Consider the following 22669-nt stretch of genomic DNA (forward strand, 5'->3'; position numbering starts at 1 on the left):
TCCTCCTCTTCCTCCTCTTCTTCCTCCTCCTCCTCCTCCTCCTCCTCCTCCTCCTCCTCCTCCTCCTCTTCTTCTTCTTCTTCTTCTTCTTCTTCTTCTTCTTCTTCTTCTTCTTCTTCTTCTTCTTCCTCTTCCTCTTCCTCCTCCTCCTCCTCCTCCTACTCCTACTCCTACTCCTACTCCTACTCCTACTCCTCTTCCTCTTCCTCTTCCTCCTCTCCACAAATTTCCCTCCCTTTGAGTTTGATCATTTTGCTCCCATGGACTAATCGGCTTCTCCCACATTGTAACGGTGACTTAAAATGGCAGTTTCTCTTCCCAGCTTCTTCTTCCTCTTCCTCTTTGCCTTCCTTGGAGCCTCAAAGCTGGTTTTTCTCCACCACCCCTCTTTCCCCTTCTAGAAAAGCGCACCTCATCTTACGGCGGCTGGAGAAAGTCAGTAAGCACTGTTCCAGTTTGCTACGCAGCGCCTACATCCAGAGCCGGACTGACACCATGCCCTACTTGTTCTGTCGCAGCGAGGAGGAGCGCTCCCAGGGCATGGTTTGGTACAATGTCCTGAAGGACACCAAAATCACCTGCGAAGAGAAGATGATCTCTCTGCTGCGGAACATGTACGGCGACTCCAAGGGACGATGAAAAAAAAAACACGGGCCGGCCAACCGAGGCACGACGGGGCAAAGGCACTCCCCTCCTCCCCGGCTCAAGCAAGGACATGTGGCAACCTACCATTCGACGGATGGGAGATCAGCTCGACAAAACCGCAGCCAACCGTGGGGCCAGCCAGATCCCTCCCTCCTCCTCCCCTTTGCTTATGTTCTCTCTCTCTCTCTTTCTCTCTCTCTCTTTTTTAAAAAAAATAACAATTATTATTTAAGAAGGAAGTCCATTGTTTCGCTCCATCCAAGGGGAGTGGGGGAAAAAAATAAAATAAAATAATAAAAAAGGCAACCTCCTTTCCCGACGTTTTTCTCCCAACTAAATTCCCTAGTCCTGGGCTCCAAAATTGAGCAGAGATGGAGAGACAGTTCAGCTGGTGTGGGGTGGTTTCACGAGTGGTGAAAAGGAGCCGTTTTCAGCTGTACTTGAGAAGGACACAGTTGCTGACTCACCTTAAGATATTTTTTTTGGCTCCGAGGGACTGAAGGTTGGGTAACCTGAGAATTTAAAGCAGGGAGTCAGAAGGACCTACGTTTTGGGAAGGGCCCAAAGGATCCTTGGAGTAGCCACTGAGCAGTTCACCGCAAACTGGAGAAAGAACTTTGCTAGCAGGCCATTACGAGAACAGTAGCAGGTATCAAACATACATCAGGTGTCAAAGAAAGAAAGAAAAAAAAAAGCTCCTTGGGTGATTGTCATTACCAGTATCCTGACAGGTTGTTCTGTGCATTAAAACATTCATATTTACTTCCAAACTCCTGGCTTGCTTGTCATTTATTTTTTGTCGGAAACTCTTTTCCCTTCCCCCCAAATACATCTGCTTCCTTATCGCCCCCCATTTTGATAACAGATTAACAGAGTTGGAAGGGACCTTGTAGGTCGTCTAGTCCAACCCCGCCACCCAAGCAGGAGACCCTGCACCATTTCTGACAGATGGCAGTCCAGTCTCTTCTGGAAAGCCTCCAGTGATGAACAGTTGTGGTATGCTACCGGTTTGGACTGGTTTGACCGAACCGGTAGTAAAAAAAAAAAAAAAGCCTCCGCTGATTGGTGCTGCAGGCCTCAGCTGGTGTGGGGAAAGCTGTGGGTGGCACATTAGGTGTGCATGTGCGCATGTGCGATCACCAAACCGATAGTGGAATAGGTAGGATCCCATTGCTGGTGGTGAAGCTCCTACAACTTCTGAAAGCAACGTCTGTTCCATGGATGGATTGTTCTCCCTGTCAGAAAATTCCTCCTTATTTCCAGGTTGAATCTCTCCTTGATCGGTTTCCATCCATTATTCCTTGTCTGGCCTTCGGGTGCCTTGGAAAAATACATACAGTTTGACACACACCCCTCCTCTCTGTGGCAGCCCCTCAAATATTGGAACAAGAGAAGACAATGTTCTGTCCGCTACCAAGCCCCAAATTTTGGTTACTAAACGAGACAGTTGTTAAATGAGTTTTGTCCCTGGGAGACTGCATGACCCTGGGAGACTGCAACCGTCATAAGTACATGCTAGTTGCCAAGCATTTTGATCATGTGACGGCAGGGATGCTGCAATGGTCATAAGCGTGAAAAACAGTCGTAAGTCCCTGTTCCCAATGCCATTGTAACTTTAAATGGTCACTATGCAAATAGTGGTAAGTCAAGGGTTACCTGTTTATACTTTGATCTCAGGTGCACTTGAATTCTACCAGTTCCTAGATGTACAAGTTAATAATACCTTTGTGGCTTTTTCACCCATCAAACTGACTCGGATCAGTTTGGAACAGATATGGTGAGTCTGGGCATGCTTCTGAACAACTGGATCTAATTCAGTTTGGTCCAGTTTGGTATGGGTGCCCTAGAAAAATCAGATCTGCTTTCCAGATTGCTTCTCCGGGTTCCAATTAAATTGGATCTGAATCTTTTGGCTGATTCTTACAATGTTCTCTGGCTGAATCATTCTTCATTGGTATCACCTTGTCCTTTAAGTCAGAAATGGAAGTTAAGATGACTTGCAAGCAAAGCAACATATCTACCACCGAGAGGAATTTGGAAGCTCTTAAAATTAATTTTAAATTACTTCATCAAACTCATTTTGTTTTTGTTTTGATTGATGAAGTTACTTTGATCATGAAACATCTCTGATGAAACAACTTTACTCCATGATTTAATCTTTTTTTAAGAAAAGAAATTCTAAGTTTATAAATATATGTTGTTTGAAATGCTAAAGATATTGCTTCTGGTATTGGCATGGTAAGATTTGGGTTAGAGGGGACAATGCCACCTCCTCTGTTTTAACTGACAAAAGCTGGACATCTTCTCCATCAATTGTCCCTCTCCATTATTGGTCCCAGCTTCCTGTTGATAGCCAGTAGAAGATGCTGGTAAGATACAATCGGTTGATCTCCAGGGTTGGAATCAAATCATATTGAATGTGAGATATCCATTTTTAACACTTGGGATGGAGAAATAAACTCTACCCAGTTCTTCCTTCTGCAACCTGGATATTCTTGGTATATGTTCATACAGTACATTCGATTGGTCAAAAATGAGGTTGCTTTAGGAAACCCAGCCAACATTTTATCACGATGGGTAAATATCCCACTAAGCCATTAATGGATTAACAGTGTTTTTTAAAGGGTTACATGTGTGAATCCAGCCTCTGGCCCAAAATCTACAAGGCCAGTGACTATTTTTCTTCTATAGGGCAATACTCTGGATGATGGAAGTTTTGATGTCTACTCTTGGTATGGGAAAAAAAAAAGATGTTTTCTTAGCAATAGCACTTAGACTTATATACCGCTTTACAGCCCTCTCCTAAGTGGTTTTGCAGAGTCAGTCTCTTGCCCCCAGCAAGCAGGTCTTCATTTTACCCACCTCGGAAGGATGGAAGGCTGAGTCAACCTTGACCCGGTCAGGATTGAACTGCTGGCAATGGGTAGAGTCAGCCGGCAATATTGCGTTCTAACCACTAAACCACCATGGATTTGATAGATAGATGGGTAGGTGGAGAGATGAATAGATAGACAAAAAGATAGAGAGAGAAGTAGATAGATAGAGCAATAGCAATAGCACTTAGACCTATATATCGCTTTTACAGCCCTCTCTAAGCGGTATCAACTTATAAAACATTCCTATGCCTGTTTTAGTAGTTGCCATAAAAAGGGGTGGGTGGGGAGGAAGGAAATCTGGAAGAGCATTGCAGCAGTTTGAAACCGAAAATACATTCCAATACTTAATTTAATTGGAGAATGTGAATGATGACACCCAGCCCACGAACGTGCTTAATTGGAGAATCTGAGTTATAAGACACCCAGGGTGGAAACGGTCACAGGTGACTGTAAATTACGTATGCCAGAGTTGGCTTCATACAGGGCAGTGCCAGTATGTCACCTCTAATAAATCCTTTGAAGTTGGTTGAAGTTTGGCTCGAGAATCACGATTTAATTAGGGCAATTGCTGGAATCCCGACAAGCAGTTTACAGAGTCCACCTATTGCCCCCAACAATCTGGGTCCTCATTTTACTCACCTCGGAAGGACGAAAGACTGAGTCAACCTTGAGCCACAGCTACTTAGCTTTTGAAGCACTGTGAGATGTGGTAAAATATAGCATGGGTGTGTGTGATTTTCTCTCCCCTCTGCTGAATAACTAACTGTCCAACCAGCAAACATCAAGTGAAGTTCTTCAACACATTCAAAATAGACGTGCTCAGTTGAACTGAGTCTTTTCGGACTCCTACTCTGGATTCAAGGTGTAATTGCAAAGGAAATTTTTTTTCCTCATTGGGGTTGGGTTGTTTGCAACAAGTCCTCAGTGTGTGGGTATTGGAGCAATGCCTAAACCAGTTTTTGTTCTGTGTGGTGTGACAACCTACCTGTTTTGCTGGATTTGTGAAGTTTCTGAAGGATCCTTAGATGCTACAAGAAGCTACTATTTTGTCTCTCTTCGTTGGAACTTCAGTGAACAACTAGGTGCAGTGAAATTGGCTTCCTTCCATTGACTGTGAGTAATTTATATATTGACACCCATGTAAAATGAAACCTATGTATAGTTCTAAACATTTACAGGCCAGAATACATGGGTTACAATTTCACTGCCTTAAAACCTTTCACCTTAATTCCCCAAGTTTGTTCTTGTCTTTTGATGATTTTTTAGAATGGAGAAATGTTTTTGTTTTATTGTTCAACCAGCATTTAAAAAAAAGATTATGAAATGAGCAACTATAAAACTATAAACCAGGGGTCGCCAACCTTTTGGACCTCAGGGACCACCAAATCCATAATTTTAAATCCCAGGGACCACTAACCGGTTCTGTGGGCATGGCCTAATTTGTGGGTGTGGCTTGGTGGTCATGTGACTGGCTGGGCATGGCTTGTATGTAAATATTATAAATATATAAATATTGAATTTTTTATAAAAAAGAGGAACTTTTACCCAAAATCAGGCAAAGCAGGCAGGCAGATTGAGTTGCTCACAGAATCATTCAGTGATCTATCTATCTGCCATCAGCTAGCTCAGTCTCTCAAATTTGCTTGCCGTGAGTCTGCACTGAATAATAGAACCTTCAGTCCTAAGGGAGGTTCGGCTGCACTTAAAAGCAGAGCCGAAGATCTAAAGACTAGCTTGAAAGCAAGGAATCCAACCATTTCCTGTTTCCTAGCTAATCTAAATCTCCTGGCACAGCAGAACACCTGATGGTCGGAAGAAGGAAAAATAGCAACTTAGCAGGCAAGTTTGCCCGGTAAGGAGTGAGCGGGCGGGGATGCGCAGCCTGGATTAATTGCTTTGGGGGGTGCTCTGGGAGTGAGATTTCTCTGCGGCCCACCAAAATTTTCTCACAGCCCACCAGTGGTAACCACTGCTATGGTTTATAGTTGTTTATAGTTTACTATTCCCATCTCAAGAGTCTCCATGTGGCCCATTTTGGATGCAGGTAGATTCAGGGTCTGCATAGAGGCTCTGCGAAAAACGGCCCTCCCGGAAGTCTGGAATTGGGCCTGTTTCCAGCTTCCGGAAGGCCTCCGGACCCTGGGGGAGGCTGTTTTTGCCCTCCCAGAGGCCCGAGGAAAGCCTCAGGACTCTGGGGAAGGTGAAAAATGGCCCACCAGGAAGTTCCTGTAGGCCACACCCACCATGGCCACACGCCCACCCAGCAACTGAGCAGCGAACTGGTTGCTGGGATTTTTGAATTCTCACCCCTGCACCCGACCCACTAGAGCGGGCAGGCAAGGAATTTTGCAGGTCCTGTGGCTTTATACATCTGGCAACATCCAGAAGAAGGGCCTTCTCCATGGTGGCTCCCTCCCTTGGGAACATCATCCCTCCAGAAATTAGACAGCCCCCCCCACTTGGACAATCTTTCGGAAGGCCCTGAGAACCTGGTTTGTCCAGGGGCCTGGGGAACTCACGACGCTCATCAAAATGGCTTATTTTAATCGCGTACATCGGCAAGTATTGCGGGCCCCAATGGCCAAAGAAACTCAGGACCGCATAGGTTGCAAACACGCAGAGGAAATTCCCCAGCGATCTTGCCCCCTCTTGATTGATAGAAGTGGGGATTTTTACCCCCTTGTTTCTCCTCTTTTAAGTGTTGGCATCTCCTCTGCTGGTCCTGGGAGAAATCCGCGGCCGGCATTTATATGGAAATGTGCTTTGAAAAGTTATGAATGCTTGGAAGCGCACGCGAGGCACCTAATAAGCTTGTCTGCAGGTTTTCTCTTGGGAAGAAAAACCACAAGCCCCTCTAGACTTAGGGGTGTGCGGGTGGGAGGGAGAGAAGACCCCCTGCTCCATTTCTTTCATTCCTCTTGGGTGTTCTTCAAAGAGACCCTTCTTGCTATTGAAATCCAAACAGGGGGCTTCTTAAGTTTCTCCGTGTTCTTTTTTTTTTTTTCCCGATTCCCTTTGAATATTTTTTTGTCTCCATCCATCTTGCCCAAGAGAATTTTCCCCCTCCGCAAATGGAAATTGCATTAATGAGGTTGTGTCTTGGTAAGTTAGATGTGTGTGTGTGTCTGTGTGTGTGTGTGTGTGTGTGTTTCATATATGTGGGTAAAAATGTCTTGTGGTGCAAGGCAAATTTGTAGAGGACTGGTTTAAAGCCATCTGTTTTGACACAGAATCGAAATGAGATGAGGGCTTAGTGTGTGATGCTTTTTGTTCAACAACAGTTGTGTTCCCACCGATCAATATCCCAACCTGTTTTAAGCTTGTGCTAGTGTGTTGTGCAAACACAGCCAAATCTGAGGTTTTGTATGCCGCTCTTAAGCCATTTTTTTCTTGACTTTGCAGGATTTTTGCTATGCCCTATGTCCCGAGACAGCATCTCCCAGGTTCCAAAACCAATACCCCTTCTGGCTGAGGATGATGGGAATGAGAGTGCCTGGGGACCATCCAGTGAAAGAAAACTGTGGAAGGGGGAGAACATGCTGGTTGCCACCCAGAAATTCAACAGAGGGAATTTGCAGTTGGCCCAAAAAGTCAAAGAAGAGAGGATAGACATCACTAGGTGAGTTACTCAATTCTGTATTTTACTATTGGTTCATCTCTTGAGCTCCTAAGTTCACGTCAACTTCTAAAAATTTAGAGATTGGTGTGAAATAAAGCTGGGAAAATGAAATTTCTGGTCCCCGTGACCGACCCAGATTATGTTGTGGCCCGCCAGCAGAGCTGGTGGCAAACTCAGACAGTGAGGAGGTTGGAGAGGAACATGGGCCAGTCCTGGAGTCTGGGGAAGGCTCTGATGAGGGCTCTGTGTCGGAGGCGGAGATGGGGCCAGGGCTGTCAGTTATCAGCTGCCTTCGGGCTCGGAGATCAGTGAGGCAGAAGAATAGCTGGAGCCTGTTCCTGATGAGCACATGCGCAGAGCTGCCAGGAGAAGAGCAAGGAAGGAACAAGGGTCACCTTGGGAGTAAAGGCATGGTTGGACAGTGAATGGCCCCTCCCATAGGGAATAAAGAGGAACGAAAGGGGAGTGGGATTTTGCAGGAGACAATTAGTTCAATTGATTAGATTGAAGATCTGTTCCTGACTTCTTGCCAAGTATTGTCTGCCACAGAGTGGCGTTTTGGAAGCTATCGGCCTGGCAACTCTCCAAGGTCCGTAGTTGTGAAATCTCATTGGAAGACTGTTTGCCTGGACTTGGCTGGAGAAGAATTCACTTTAACCTGAATAAAAGGGGTTTTATTGGGATTATTCATGATCTTGGGAAGGCTCGGTCAGGACAGATTGGATCTCAACATTTAACTGCTTGTTTTCCAGCAAGGGGAGAACGAAGGGAGCAACACTGCACGCTTCATCGCCAGTGTGTGTGTCACATGGCTGCAAGGAATGCTGGGAAACCCACCTTTCCCAGGATCCCAGGTAACACTGGGTGTCTGGAAAAGCATGTTTCCCAGGTAATCTTGCACCTAGTCTTTACAATTTGCAGGAGGTGGGGTTATAATTTTCCTTTCTTGCAACATAGGTGAATCCTTTGAGTTTGGCGTCAGTCCTTCTCTGTTTCAAAATAAAATTGGACCTGGGCAGCGGTTTATATATAGGTAGTCCTTGACTTACAAACAGTTCATTTAGCAACGGACTTGTACTTACGATGGTTGCAGTGTGGTCCCAGGGTCACGTGACAAGCGAAGGCAAGGGGGGGATCCAGGTTCGCTTCACAACCATGTAATTTAACCCTTGCAGCGATTAACAATTGTGGCGAGGAAGGTGGGGAAAATGGGGCGAATTTCACTCGAGGGAAGCCTCGCTTAGCAACAGAAATTTTGTGCCAAAAAAAAAAAAAAAAAGTTTTAATTCTGCTTTTCATCTTAACCGCCCCGGCTTAATATCCAACCCAGAGTCTTTGGGTACCCTCCAGACATCCTGTTTCAAACAGGAATCACTTTAAGGCAAAGGCCAAGAGAAGGGAGTTCTCCAAACGCGGTGAATTTTTCTCATATTTCAGAGTTTCCTTACGCAGCCCAGACTTTGAAAATCAGATGTTGAGGTTTCTCTGTAACTGGCTGGAAACTCTGAAGCTTGGAAAGTTTTGGGGGCTGGAGAGGGGATCCAGAAAAGGGATTCCCTTTAGCCTTAAATGTTTTCCTTCTTCCCTCTGTGGTGGCAGAGATGTTTTAGAGCAGCTCTCCATGAACAGTAGATAGATAGATATCTATATATACTAGATCTATCTATCTATCTATCTATCTATCTATCTATCTATCTATCTATCTATCTATCTATCTATCTCTATCCATCTATCTCTATCTATCTATCTATCTATCTATCTATCTATCTATCTATCCCTATTTATCTATATCTATCTATCTATATCTATCTATCTATCTATCATCTATCTATCTATCTATCTATCTATATCTATCTATCTATCTATCTATCTATCTATCTATCTATCATCTATCTATCTATCTATCTATCTATCTATCTATCTATCTATCTATCTATCTATCTATCTATCTATCTATCTATCTATCTATCTATCTATCTATCTATCTCTATCTATCTATATCTATCTATCTATCTATCTATCTATCTATATCTATCTATCTATCTATCTATCTATCTATCTATCTATCTATCTATCTATCTATCTATCTATCTATCTATCTATATCTATCTATCTATCTATCTATCTATCTATCTATCTATCTCTATCTATCTATCTATCTATCTATCTATCTATCTATCTATCTATCTATATATATCTATCTATCTATCTATCTATCTATCTATCTATCTATCTATCTATCTATCTATCTATCTATCTATCTATCTATCTATCTATCTATCTATCTATCTATCTATCTATCTATCTATCTATCTATCTATCTATCTATCTATCTATCTATCTATCTATCTATATCTATCTATCTATCTATATCTATCTATCTATCTATCTATCTATCTATCTATCTATCTATCTATCTATCTATCTATCTATCTATCTATCTATCTATCTATCTACCTCTGTCTATTTATCTATCTATATCTATCTATATCTATCTATCTATCATCTATCTATCTATCTATCTATCTATCTATCTATCTATCTATCTATCTCTATCTAGATATAAATAATAGGGTTGGAAGTGACCTTGGAGGTCATCTAGTCTAATCAAGCAGACTTAGATCAGGGGCATTCTGTAGACCATGGTTCACAGCCCAGCCTTTTGGCTGTCCTTGTCTGGCCCACGATGGCTCTATTGGTTCATCCCAACTTATTGCAAGGATCCAAACTAAACCTAAGATGCAGACATTGTAATAATAATAATAATAATAATAATAATAATAATAATAATAATAATAATAATAATAATAATAATAATAATAATAGGAAAAGAAGAGGAGGAGGAGAAGGAGGAGGAGGAAGAGGAGGAAGAGTAGTAGTAGTTGTTGTTGTTGATACTTAGGACGCTGGCAGCAATCCATATCAACCATTAGCACCAGTCACTGGTATTTGTGATACATTTTTAAATGTTCAGTTGACCGAGTTTCATGTTTAATGAATAAAAGAAATGATAATAATAATAATAAGCTAGACATGACTGAGTTGCTAAATTAATCCACTGGTCATTATGTAAAAATATGACTTACCTGTATCCGAAAAGTAATGAGAACATAAAGTGGAAAAAGTTGTCAAAAATGAGACGGTGAAGATCTTTGTGGGACTTTCGAATACAGACAGATTGTCATTTGGACCCAACACACCAGATATCACTGTCGTCAAAAACCGAAACATACAATTTATTGATATCGCTGTACTGGGAGACGCCAAAGTCGAAAAAAAAAGTACCGGGGAGGGAAAAAATATCGCGAGACCTGGCCATCGAAACTACCCGATTATGGATGCAACGTGACAGTGATATACCCATTTTCATCAGGGGACTTGGCACCATGTCCAAGAATTTCACAAAACACATGAAGAAGTTGCAGCTTCCTGCAGTGACACCAGCAGAACTGCAAAAAAACAAACAAACTGCGCTACTCGGAACATCGTAGATTTTAAGAAGATTCTTGGTTGATACCTGGGATGCTGGCAGCCCATATCAACATCAGTGCCAGTCAATGATATTTAGTTAGTTAGTTACTTTACTTTATTGTCATGGCATCTCATACAATGAAATCAAGCACCATCTTCAGTGTACATCATGACCATGAAAATAAACACAAACACACATCCTTCACATTCTATGCAATTGAATTGAAAAACCCCTGATATTGTATTAATATTGCACTATACAGCAGAATGCAATAGAGTTACTGCCCTGGGATAGAAGCTGTTTTTCAGCCTTTTTGTCCTTGTTTTTATTATCCTGTACCGTCTGCCAGATGGTAATAGTTCAAAAAAAAAAAAAAAAAGGTACTCAGGATGAGATGGATCTTTTAGGATGTTTTGAACTTTCTTGAGGGCAACCAATGATCCTCTGGGCAATGACCTTAACCCTCTGGAGTGCTTTCCTATCTGCCCTGTGCAATTGACAAACCAGACAGAGGTGTAGTAACTTAAGATTCTCTCTATGGTGCAGCGGTAGAAGGTCACCAGCAGTTTCTCATTCCGTTGTTGTTTTCTGTGATTTGTGATACATTTTTAAATGTTCAGTTGACTTTGAGTGTCATGTTTAATGAATAAAAGAGATAATAATCATAAGAAGGAATGTCCAGTTCAAATATTTTTTTTAATACAAGTGTATATCACTGTGTTGGAGTCATCGTTGCCTCCGGGGGGGGGAAAAATCCATCAAGGTGAGCTGTATGACGCATAGGACATTATATACAAAATACACACTGTTGAGTATCGGTGCATACAAGGTATTATATTTATATAATATAGAACTTTAACATACAGGAAGAGACAATGGGAAAAATAGTTTTCATGTGTATCGACAGTATTATTTTTTTTAATAAATCAAAAAAAAAAATGGCCAGTTGCTTTAAAAAAAAATGGGGGAGGAGAGGAAGAACTTACTTAAAAAATACCAGACTGTTTTCAAAATTAGAAAGACAAACTTGAACAGAAAAATAGAAGGCTTTAGGATCCATCCTCCCCACCCCGCCCCAGAACCTGTACTAAACAATAACAATAATTATAATAATAAATTAGATGAACCGTTGTGTAAATATAATTTTTAAAAATGACCATCTTAATAAATAAGCTTTTTTTTTTTTTTTACTATTTACATCTTTATATATTGCTTGAAGATTTAAATTAGATTTGTTAAAAACAAATGAATGCAGCAACAAAAAAAAATTCTTTTTTTTTTTCCTTCTTTAAAAAAGGAGGGGTGAACCCCAACATACCGGAGCAGCAAACTTACAGGTGTGAGGTACAGATGTTAAGATTTAAACTGTGATTTCTTTTCATTTTCCTTTCCGCTTTGCCTATCTCCTTTTTGCTTTCTCTTGTCCCTTTCTCTTCCTTTCTCTCCTTTTTTTTTTTTTTTATACAGTAGACCAGTAAAAATCTTATGAAAACATTTGCAGTTATGGGAGGTTTGTCGCGCATCGGTTGGATGCTGGCACGGAGTATGCTGGAACACAAATTTTATAACTGAAAGTCCAACAGTAACCATCTTAACTATAACAGAAATAAAAAAAAATGACACAATAGGGCAATAAGAGGCCCTTGGTGCTCCCCGACCTGGGTGGTTTACTTGCAGATGTCTCATGATCCAACTAGGTAACGTCATCAGTGCTAGAAGGGAGTAGGGTTTGCAAGGAGAAGGAGGAAGAAGAAGGGGAAGAAGAAGGGGAAGAAGAAGAGGACTGTAGATCCTTGGTGCTCTCTGAGCTTGGTGGTTTTCTTGCAGACATTTCATAACTCCAATAGGTAACACCATCTGTGCAAAACCCCACTCCCTTCTAGCACTGATGACATTATCTAGTTTGGTCATGAAACATCTACAAGAAAACCACCAAGCTTGGAGAGCACCAAGGACCCCACAGTCCTCCTCCTCTTCTTCCTCCTCTTCCTCCTTGCAACCTCCACTCGCTTCTAGCACAGATGACGTTGCCTAGTTGGGTCAAAAAAGCAAACCACCAAGCTCAGAGACCCCCCAGGATCTCTCCTCTCAACCCTGAGCTACAAATATTCTCCTCTATTGATAGGGTAATATCCATATGAAGGAATGCTTGGTAGTACGAGTATTATACAGATAGATAGATAAATATATTTCACTAGTAGAGGGTTCTGTTGGCATGTGTATCATCTTAGCTAACCCATTTGTCTTGATATTAGCAACCAAAGGGCAGGGGGGAAATGAGGTCTCCCTTCTCTCTTTGTGTGTGTGTTCTAAAAGAAGTCAATCTCCCTCTATTTGTCATCAGAGAGGACATTTCAGGACAAACCATGTCCTGTTTCTCCTCACTTGCCTCCTAAGTGCTTATGGTGGGGGAGGGGAAAATCACCTCTTTTTGAATCCACCACCCTCAATTTTCAGCAAAGGCACGGAGGGCCACGCTGAACATGTTCAACTGGGCAAGAAGACAGGATGAAAAAAAAACCAAAATGGATCGCCGGCCAACTAGCCTTGCTGGAGACCTAACTGACCTCCAGTTGAAAGGATGGTCAGGAAACATCTCTCGTTGGCCTCCCAAGAAAGTTGACAGATGTCGCTATGCATACATGGGTACATGGGACAGGAAACAGAACCTCGTTCTTTCCTGCCATAGGTCTTTTTGGTGAGGAAAGGATGGAGAGAGAAAACAAAATTCTCATCAGCATCTGTGGTGCTTTGATGTAGCCAGTCATGATGATGAGTGTATTGTTGGCCACAGTCAACTGCACACTAGTCCTGTCTTCAGAGGATGGACATGGCTCCAAAGGGGGCCTGGAAGTCTCAACCAAGTGGGTCTTTCTGGTAATTGATCACTTCCTGGCATGATTTTGGCCCAGACTTAACCTCTTTGTGGTCTACCCCCAAAGCTGACCCATGTTCTTCAGCCACATTGTTGGGGTGGCTGAATTCCCATGGTGGAAAATCAAGATGCCTTTCATGATTAAGAGGTTCTTTGAGGAGGACATCTATGAGACTCATGTTTGGTCTTTGAGTTGGACCTCTACAACTTTTGCCCAACTCCAGGTGCTGGTTTCCCACCACAGGGCTGGATGAGAGCTTTTTAGGCTAATTCTTTGGGTAGACCACAGGCCCCCCAAAGTCTTGCGCTCCACTTCTCATGTGAAGGTGATCTTGCTCAATGTTGATGAAGGTTGACACTATCTTGGCTAACAATGACAGTGGGGTGATCTTAGTTATGCTTTGTAGAATAACTTACCTCTGCAGTTGGGCAAATCTGTGAAATACTGATAAACATATGTAGAGTCCATAACAAACATGTGAGGAGAACTTACACGCATGCAAATATTTCAAAATATTTCATCTATTCCACCCCTATTCACAAGACACGGGATGCCAGTTGTTCAGGAAGGTAACCCTTGTTATCTAACCAACAATGGAAGGAAGGAACGAAAGGAGTTCAACTGTAGGTTGGATCTTCGTCACTTTCTCAGGCTTCCATAACTTCCCTGGGATGTGCAACACACAGCTTCCAACACACTGTAAAGCTTGTGTTATTTTAGAGAGCACTGCTCTTTGGAGGCCATAAAACGTTGACCCACACAACCTAGAAAGTCTGTTCCTTCTACCTCCTTCTATTTAGATACTTGGGGACCTGAAGAGCCTTGCAGATGGAGATGACCTACAACTTTGAGCAGCTGTGGTTCAATGACAAGGAATGTTGGTTGTTGTAGACCAGCAACATCTGTAAGAATTCAGGTTCTCCATCCTTTCTTTTGACTGGCAGAAATGGATGCTTCATTTAAAACACAACACCATATCTGTTACTTCTCATCCGTCACGTTTGGGCCCAACATCCAAACATTTCTGTCTGGACAAACAGGGATGGATATTTTTCTCCCCTTCAGATGCCCCTCAAATCAATTGCAGCAATTTGCAGGCCAAGAAAAAAAAATCTGAAGTCCCCACCTTCTCTCCTCTTCTTCTTTCTTCTTTCCAAACGAAAACGAAACACAGGTAAAAACCAAAAATGAACCTACGGTTACAACCAAAGGACACCATGACAGAGGTAGCTGGAGCCTGCTTCCAAAGTACCCTCCAAGACAGAGGAGGAAGAGGAGGAGGAGGAGGACTGTGGGGTCCTTGGTGCTCTCTGAGCTTGGTTCTTTTCTTGCAGATGTTTCATGACCCAACGAGGTAATGTCATCAGTGCTAGAAGGTTTGGGAGAAGGAGGAGGAGGAGGAGGAGGAGGAGGAGGAGGAGGAGGAGGAGGAGGAGGAGGAGGAGGGAGGAGGAGGAGGAGGAGGAGGAGAGGAGAGGAAAGGCAGTCCCCCAACCTGAATTTGCACTTTTTTCCCCTTGTGGAAGAAAATGTTTTGCTTCTCATCCAAGAAGCTTCTTCAGTTCATAACTGAAGAAGCTTCTTGGATGAGAAGCAAAACATCTTCAAGAAAAAAAAAAAAAAAAAAGTCCAGTTGGGACCCACTCAACCAATTAAACTATAGTTGCATCTTTCCAGAAATTAATTGGGCTCCAAGTTCTATCCATCCCAGGAAACATGCCAAGTCAGCCAGGAAGGCTGAGGATGGGGCTCTAACAAGGTTATTGTGAAAATATGGGATGGAAAGATCTTCGGGATTTGACGTTGGCAAACCTCAAAGAGCATCTCAACCCCAAACAGCAAATGTCAGCTTCACTTGAAGGATTTCCAAAGACACTAACTCTTTCCTCAAACTCAACTCGCCCTCGTTTTTCTCTCTCTCCTCCCAGGGATTAAACGCTCAGGGGGGAATCGTGAAGCCAACTTTCTCTGCCATCTGGAGCGCCCAAGGTTGTGGTTTGTTCTCACCCGAATGGCATCCAGACCGTGGCAATGGAGCCATTCGGCATAAAAACAACACCCCACAAGCAACAACGTGCTAAATTGTGCCTCCTGGTCTCTATGCCTGGGCCATGGAAGGGTTGGCTCCTCTGTGTTGGCCACAGCCGAGGAGAATTGTGGTTGCTTTCCAGATTCCTTGCAGAAGGGGGACACCCAAGTTGAAGGAGAGGGGGCTTCCATGTTTTCCAGCAGAAGAGGTGGGAGAATAAGTACTCTGCCCTCCGACTGACTGAACCCCAAAGAGGAAAAAATTGGAGGGGTTAGACTAAAAAGGTGATTGCAGTCAACTCCCCCCCCTCTTTTTTTGCAAAATGGAATTTTCCATGAAAAAAAATAATACTGATATATGGGGGGTTCCTTCAGCTGGAAAGTTGGCAGAAAATCCCCAGTTCTCCTTAAGGCATGGTCCCTTCCTCCATCCATCACTTATAGTGTTGTTTCAGCTACTTTTTTCTTAAGTGTTATTTTTAAAGCTAAAGAGAGAAAAGAAACTAAACCAAGGGCTCTTCAACTTTGGTGGCTTTAAGACTTGCGGACTTCAACTCCCAGCATCCCATGCTGACTGGAGAATTCTGGGAGTTGAAGTCCATACGTCTTAAAGTCACCAAGCTTGGAAAGCCCGGATCCCAACAAATGAAACATGGGTGAAGACATAGCTTGGAGGAACCGTCGCCCAAGTAAGAATAGATTAAGGGAGTGTCCCTTCTCGCTCTTGTCTACTGAAGCTTTGTTCTGGGGAAGGCAAGCTCTTCAGGTTGGGTGATGGCCCAGTTTCTTCCCCAATGTGGGGACACACACACACACACACACACACACACACACAAAGGGAAGACAAAACAGCCAAGGAGGATTTGGAAAGACAGGCAGTCGATAAAGCAATTTTAAGGCAGACTGTCCGGTTGTTTGGAAAGTTGAAGGTCACCCTGTTCCTGAAAACGGGAAGGGGATATCGGTTGACTGAGACTCTAGCAGCAGTAGAATTAGCAGCACGGCAGAATGGAGATCTATGGTTGACCTTCTTGGTCATCTTTGTCATCTTCCGCTCGGTTCTCTGGCAGCGACGGGGAGCACGTTAGCAGCTTTCGCCCTCTTGGCGCTCAGCCCCTTCTGACCACAGGTGTGTCCTTTTCCACAAGAGCTGGCAAGGTCTTGAGAACTTGAGCTCTGGTGGTTGCAGTGACCTCAAGACGTAGGGAGGGGATTCACATTCGGCCCAAGCAGAACTTGGCTTGGCCAAAGAGGTCCACTCTTCTCTGGAAGAAAAGGCTTGAGGGCTGTGAAACGTTTGCCGAAGGGACATTGAGCTCCCTCTTCTTACCAAAACAGACACTCTTCCTCTCTCCCTCTCTCTCTCTCCCTCTCTTTCTCTCTCTCTCTCTCTTGCTCTTTTCTGTCCCTCTTCCCTCCCTCCTCTAGTTTCTCTCTATAAATATTAGGTAAAACATTGATCTATGTTTCTTGCCGTAATTGGGGATCCAGAAATGCAGAAAACCAAAGTTTTGACTCCAAAGACGTACAAAACGGAACCTAAAAAAAACAACAAAAAAAACCATAACACGGTTCCTACGAGATGGACGCAGTACTTGAGTAACACATGCTTTCTTCTTCTCCCTAACCCCCACCCCCCCTAAAAAGGCCCGCCCTGGAAAGTCCATTTTTGGGGCGGCCTTGCTTGTTCTCGCTAGTTAAGATACAATTAATACAAATAACCCGGCTCGCCCCCGTTTCCCACATACACACACACACACACAAACTCCCTCCGCCAGAGTTTTGGGTCTCCTCGGGGGAAGAAAATGGAAGGCAGAACTGGGTGCAGTCTATAAATGCCCCTGGCGTGGAAACGACACCTGGTGAGAGTTTGAGCAGCTTGTTTTTTTTAAAAAAATGATACTGGTAAAACGTAGAGGTGGAATGGTGCGTCTCCTTGCCTGCCGCTGGCGGGGAAGCACTTTCTCTCTCTTTCTTTCTTTCTTTCTTTCTCTCTCTCTCTCTGATGTGCCTTAACGCATGGCGTTAGGCAAAGTTGAAGCCACGATGGTCTTGTTGATTGTGCTCTTCAGCATTGGGATCTAAGCAAGCACATTCTCCCTGCAGGTCGCAAGACATGGGGAATGGGATGACCTGTAAGAGAATTAACAGAATCAGAAGGGACCTTGGAGGTCTTCTAGTCCAACCTCCTGGTCGAGGAGGAAACCCTACACCATTCTGGACAAATGACTGTCCAATCTTTTCTTGAAAACCTCCAGTGAACTTCTGAAGGAAAGCTATTCCACTGGCTAGTTGTTGTAACTATCCAGAAATTTCTCTTTAGTTCTAGGTTGCTTCTCTCCTTGATCAGTTTCCATCCAAGTTGCTTCTTGTCCTGCCTTCAGGTGCTTTGGAGAATAGCCTGACTCCCTCTTTTGGGGGGCAGCCCCTGAGATATCAAACACTGCCGTCATGTCACCCCTAGTCCTTCTTATCAGAAGGACTAAATTTCCACACCTGCTGAGATGCCTTCTCAGACACCTCCAGAGGCTGCACCACACCAAGCACGTTATAATAACCCAGCCAGGGGATCTTCAAGATTTATCATTGTGAGATAGGCTTGCTTCAAGAGGAGGAAGCCAATTTCGAAGGATTGCATCAGGAAAGGGCAGGGAGATGGGGAATGAAGTCCCCGGGGTCTTCTCCCATCTGCGCTGCCAGTGTTAATAGGTTAATTCCCCTCCCTTGCTGGCCGATGCCACAACCTCTTCCCCTTTTTTTCATTTTAGCATTTGCAACACTCTGTCTATCCCTACTGACACCCTGATTTGTTCCTTCTAGGAACAATTGAAAGAAGAAAAAAACATCTGCCAGCTTCTCTTGTGATGACATCCACAGGGGCTTCTGGAAATAGACAAAATATTTATAGATAAATGTTCACCAGCTAGACACTCCCTCAAGCGTGCATCCACCTGCTTCTCTGCAACTGTTGTGGTTAGCCGGTAGCAGGTGCGGACGGCTGAGGAGAGCGAGGACTCCCTTGAGGGGCCAGGACCATTAGGGAGTGGACTGCTGCCTTCAGAGATTGTGGGGGCTGGCAGCAGCGATGAGGAGGTTCCCGAGGAGCCTGTGCCAAGTGCGCGTGGACGCAGGACTGCTTGCAGGAAAGAGCAGCGGCAACAGCATGGGCAAATCGGGAGTAAGGCTGCAAGGTAATGGCCCCTCCTTCAAGAAGATAAAGGTCAGCTGTGAAGCAAATGTACTTTGCAGAAGGCAAAGACATTTTGAAACTCCAGCCTCGTGGACATTCTAGTATCCTGAGTTTGTATTTGAAAATTCTTATTTTGCAAATTATTTCTTGTCTGTTATCTTTGAGAAGCTAACTCTGTTAGCTTCTCATAAGGCCATAAAAACTGGGTTATGTTCCCACGTGTGGAATGCTGAATGTGTTAAGAGCCCTTTTCTTGGCTGCATTGCTACCTGGCCATGAGTTTTGCTTCTATGCTACTCTTATTCTATTCTACTCTGCTTTAGTCTCCTCTACTCTACTCTTTTTTCTATTCTATTCTGTAATTTCATTCTATTCTGTAATTCTATTCAATTTTATTCTATTCTGTAATTCTATTCCATTCTATTCTGTAATTCTATTCTGTAATTCTATTCTATTCTGTAATTCTAATCTATTCTGTAATTCTATTCAATTTTATTCTATTCTGTAATTCTATTCAATTTTATTCTATTCTGTAATTCTATTCCATTCTATTCTGTAATTCTATTCTATTCTGTAATTCTATTCTGTAATTCTATTCTGTAATTCTATTCAATTTTATTCTATTCTGTAATTCTATTCCATTCTAATCTGTAATTCTATTCTATTCTGTAATTCTATTCTTTAATTCTACTCTGTAATTCTATTCTATTCTGTAATTCTAATCTGTAATTCTATTCTATTCTGTAATCTATTCTATTCTGTAGTTCTATTCTATTCTGTAATTCTATTCTGTAATTCTATTCTTTAATTCTACTCTGTAATTCTGTTCTATTCTGTAATTCTATTCTATTCTGTAATTCTATTCTGTAATTCTATTCAATTTTATTCTATTCTGTAATTCTATTCCATTCTAATCTGTAATTCTATTCTATTCTGTAATTCTATTCTTTAATTCTACTCTGTAATTCTATTCTATTCTGTAATTCTAATCTGTAATTCTATTCTATTCTGTAATCTATTCTATTCTGTAGTTCTATTCTATTCTGTAATTCTATTCTGTAATTCTATTCTGTAATTCTATTCTATGTCTTATTCTGTTCTATTATCTGAATGTTTTTAGCATTTTTATTGTTTGAAAATGTTTTTAGTAGTTTTAATTGTAATGCATTTTTCTGAATCATAAGCCACCCAGGGTCATTGACTGAGATGGGCGGTAATAAAAACTGGAGAAAGGAATTATTGATTTTACAAAGGAAAGTCATGCTATGAGCTATATTTAATTCCATACATCTATGCCCCACAAATGACATAAAATCTAATTTTGTCCCTGTCCTCACCTCACCTATTCTTGTCCTTCGAGAAGTTGCTTAGCTCTGCGGGAATGCAGAAGGCCTCATTTTTCTGGCTTGAAAGTAGTAGATAATCAGGGAAACAATGTTCTACCTTTAGATCTTTTTAAATTTTATTTTAAGTTTTCTTTCACCGGATCAGTAAATTCCTGGACATGCTTTGCCCTCTTGAACTGCTTCTTACAAACCGCAGGAAGCATTAGTACCACTTTATAAAGTCTTAGTAAGACCATACTTGGAATACAGCGTCCAGTTTGGGTCACCATGTTACCAAAAAGATGTTGAGACTCTAGAAAGAGTGCAGAGAAGAGCAACAATGGTGATTAAGGGCCTGGAGACTAAAACTTATGGTTGCAGGATTTGGGTATGGCCAGTCTACATAAAAGAAGGGCTAGAGGGGAATATGATAGCACTATTCCAGTATTTGAGGGGGCTGCCACAAAGAGAAAGGGGTCAACTTAGTTTCCAAAGCACCAGAAGAGAGAACAAGAATCAATGGATGGAAACTAATCAAGGAGAGAAGCAACCTAGAATTAAGGAGAAACTTCCTAATAGTGAGGACAATTACCCAGTGGAATTGCTTGCCTCCAGAAGTTGTGGGTGATTTATCACTGGGTTTTTTAAAGAAATTGGACTAGAGAAGAGCAACCAGGATGATTAGGGGACTGGAGATTAAAACATATGAAGAACGATTACAGGAACTGGGCCTGGCTAGTCTAGTGAAGACCAGGGGAGACAGGAGAGTAGTCTTCCAATATTTGAGGGGCTGCCCCAGAGAAGAGGAAGGGGATCAAGTTATTTTCCAAGGCAACCAAAGGCCAGACAAGGAATGATGGATGGAAACTGAACAAGGAGAGGTTCAACCTGGAAATAAGGAGGAATTTTCTGACAGCGAGAGCAATCAATCCATGGAACAGAAGTTGCCCTCAGAAGTTGTGGAAGCATCATCACTTGAGGCTTTCAAAAAGAGATTGGATTGCCATCTGTCAGAAATGGTGTAGGGTCTCCTGCTTACATGGGGGGGGGCTGGACTAGATGACCTACAAGGTCCCTTCTAACTCTGATTATCTATAATTATCCCTTCCAGCTCTATTCTGATTGATTGAATGATTGAAATAACCTCTGCACACTTTCCAGAGTCTCAACAAGATCTAAATCCGGCAGATATCTTTTGAGCGCTCCAGAATTACTGGAATTACATTATTTTTAAAACGTTGCCTGTGGCTTTAAAATGTTACAGCAGCTGAATTCTTAAGAATGAGCTCACCAGGCCAGTCTGGAGTTGGCCTCTCTTTGAAATGCAAAAAGTTTGGGGCGTTTGATATAGATTATCTCTTTTTCTCGTCTTTCTCTGTCACCAAATGTATTCATCAGCTGTGCTGGCCAGACGGTTTTTGTTAATTTATTCCAAAGTTGGGCCCTTCATAAACTTCAGCGAGGCTTTTAAAATTCCAAAGGAGAAGGAAACTAGCATCTTTTAAGATAAGGGCAGAATGGCAGTTCAAAGGCAGGTGGGCCTCATCACAGGAGGAGGGTGAAACGCAAGCTGGGGAATCCTATATAAACTTCATTTCCCCTTCTGCTAGTGACTGTTAAATAGATCAGTTATACTTCCAGGAGATAAAAACAGAATGTAACCGAATAACAGAGTTGAAAGGGACCTTGGAGGTCTTCTAATCCAACCCTTTCCTGCTCAGGCTGGAAACTCTAAACCAAAGGGGTCTTCAGACTTGACAGATTTAAGACTTGTGGACTTCAACTCCCAGAATTCCTCCTCCGGTCATGTTAGCTCAGGAATTCTGGGAGTCGAAGTCCACAAGTCTTAAAGCTGCCGAGTTTAAAGAGCCTTGTGCTAGAGTCTCAAGTGTTTCTCCACCTTGCCAAGTTTAAGATGGATTTCAACTCCCAGAATTCCCCTGAGATACTTCTTGAGAAGGTTTGAGGTTGAGAAAGACTGCCATAAGACTTGTAACCCTTAAAGCAAGGGTCTTCAAACTTGACAGCTTTAAGACTTGTGGGCTTCAACTCCCAGAATTCCTGAGCTGGAGGAGGAATTCTGGGAATCGAAGTCCATAAGTCTTAAACTTGCCAAGTTTGAAGACCCTTGCCCTAAACCAGGGGTCTTCAAACTTGAGTTTTAAGACTTGTGGACTTCAACTCCCAGAATTCCTCCTCCAGTCACGTTAGCTCAGGAATTCTGGGAGTTGAAGTCCACAAGTCTTAAACTTGCCAAGTTTGAAGACCCTGGCCCTAAACCATTTCAGACAAATGGTTCTCTTCTTCTTTAAAACCTCCAGTTTTGGAGCACCCAGGAGGTAAGTCATTCCACTGATGAATTGTTCCAACTGTCAGGAAATTTCCCCTTGGTTCTAGGTTGCTTCTCTCCTCGATTAATTTTCACCCATTGTTTCTTGTCCTGCTTTCAAGTGCTTTGGAAAATAAGTTGACCCCCTCTTCTTTATGGCAGCCACTCAAATATTGGAAGACTACTAACACCTAGTCCTTCTTTTATTACAGTAGGCATACAGAGCAAATCTAAGGCATGTCAGTTAAAAATTAAAGCTTGCTTGCTTTCCTTCTTAAGAATCTCTAACTCGTTCATTTTTTCATCTGA

The 22669-nt window shown here is 42.6% G+C and overlaps 2 protein-coding genes and 1 long non-coding RNA gene across 4 annotated transcripts in view; 1 reads left to right on the forward strand and 2 right to left on the reverse strand.

Annotated features, from left to right (window-relative positions):
• The window catches only part of ASTN2 (astrotactin 2), a 319108-nt gene extending 317693 nt beyond the window's left edge, over positions 1 to 1415 (forward strand). For both annotated transcript variants that reach the window (XM_087943907.1, XM_087943905.1), the window contains exon 23: positions 402 to 1415. In XM_087943907.1, coding sequence (XP_087800033.1) covers positions 402 to 639 — 238 coding nt within the window. In that variant the 3' untranslated portion in view covers positions 640 to 1415. The remainder of the gene's footprint in view (positions 1 to 401) is intronic.
• A 9286-nt stretch (positions 1416 to 10701) lies between these two features.
• On the reverse strand, positions 10702 to 14890 carry LOC148129454 (uncharacterized). Its single transcript, XR_015745395.1, has 2 exons — positions 11122 to 14890; positions 10702 to 11090 (listed from the first exon to the last, which is right to left on the reverse strand). It is a non-coding gene; the product is annotated as an uncharacterized LOC148129454 (long non-coding RNA).
• Positions 14891 to 14963: 73 nt separating this feature from the next.
• PAPPA (pappalysin 1) overlaps positions 14964 to 22669 on the reverse strand; it is a 133766-nt gene continuing 126060 nt past the window's right edge. Inside the window, 1 exon segment of the mRNA XM_087943904.1 lies at positions 14964 to 17649. Within this exon segment, the coding sequence (XP_087800030.1) occupies positions 17542 to 17649 (108 nt within the window). The 3' untranslated portion in view covers positions 14964 to 17541.

Source organism: Notechis scutatus, chromosome 15 (assembly GCF_049901735.1).
Source record: "Notechis scutatus isolate UNSWTSFEM ecotype Mainland chromosome 15, rNotScu1.2, whole genome shotgun sequence".
NCBI lineage: Eukaryota > Metazoa > Chordata > Lepidosauria > Squamata > Elapidae > Notechis > Notechis scutatus.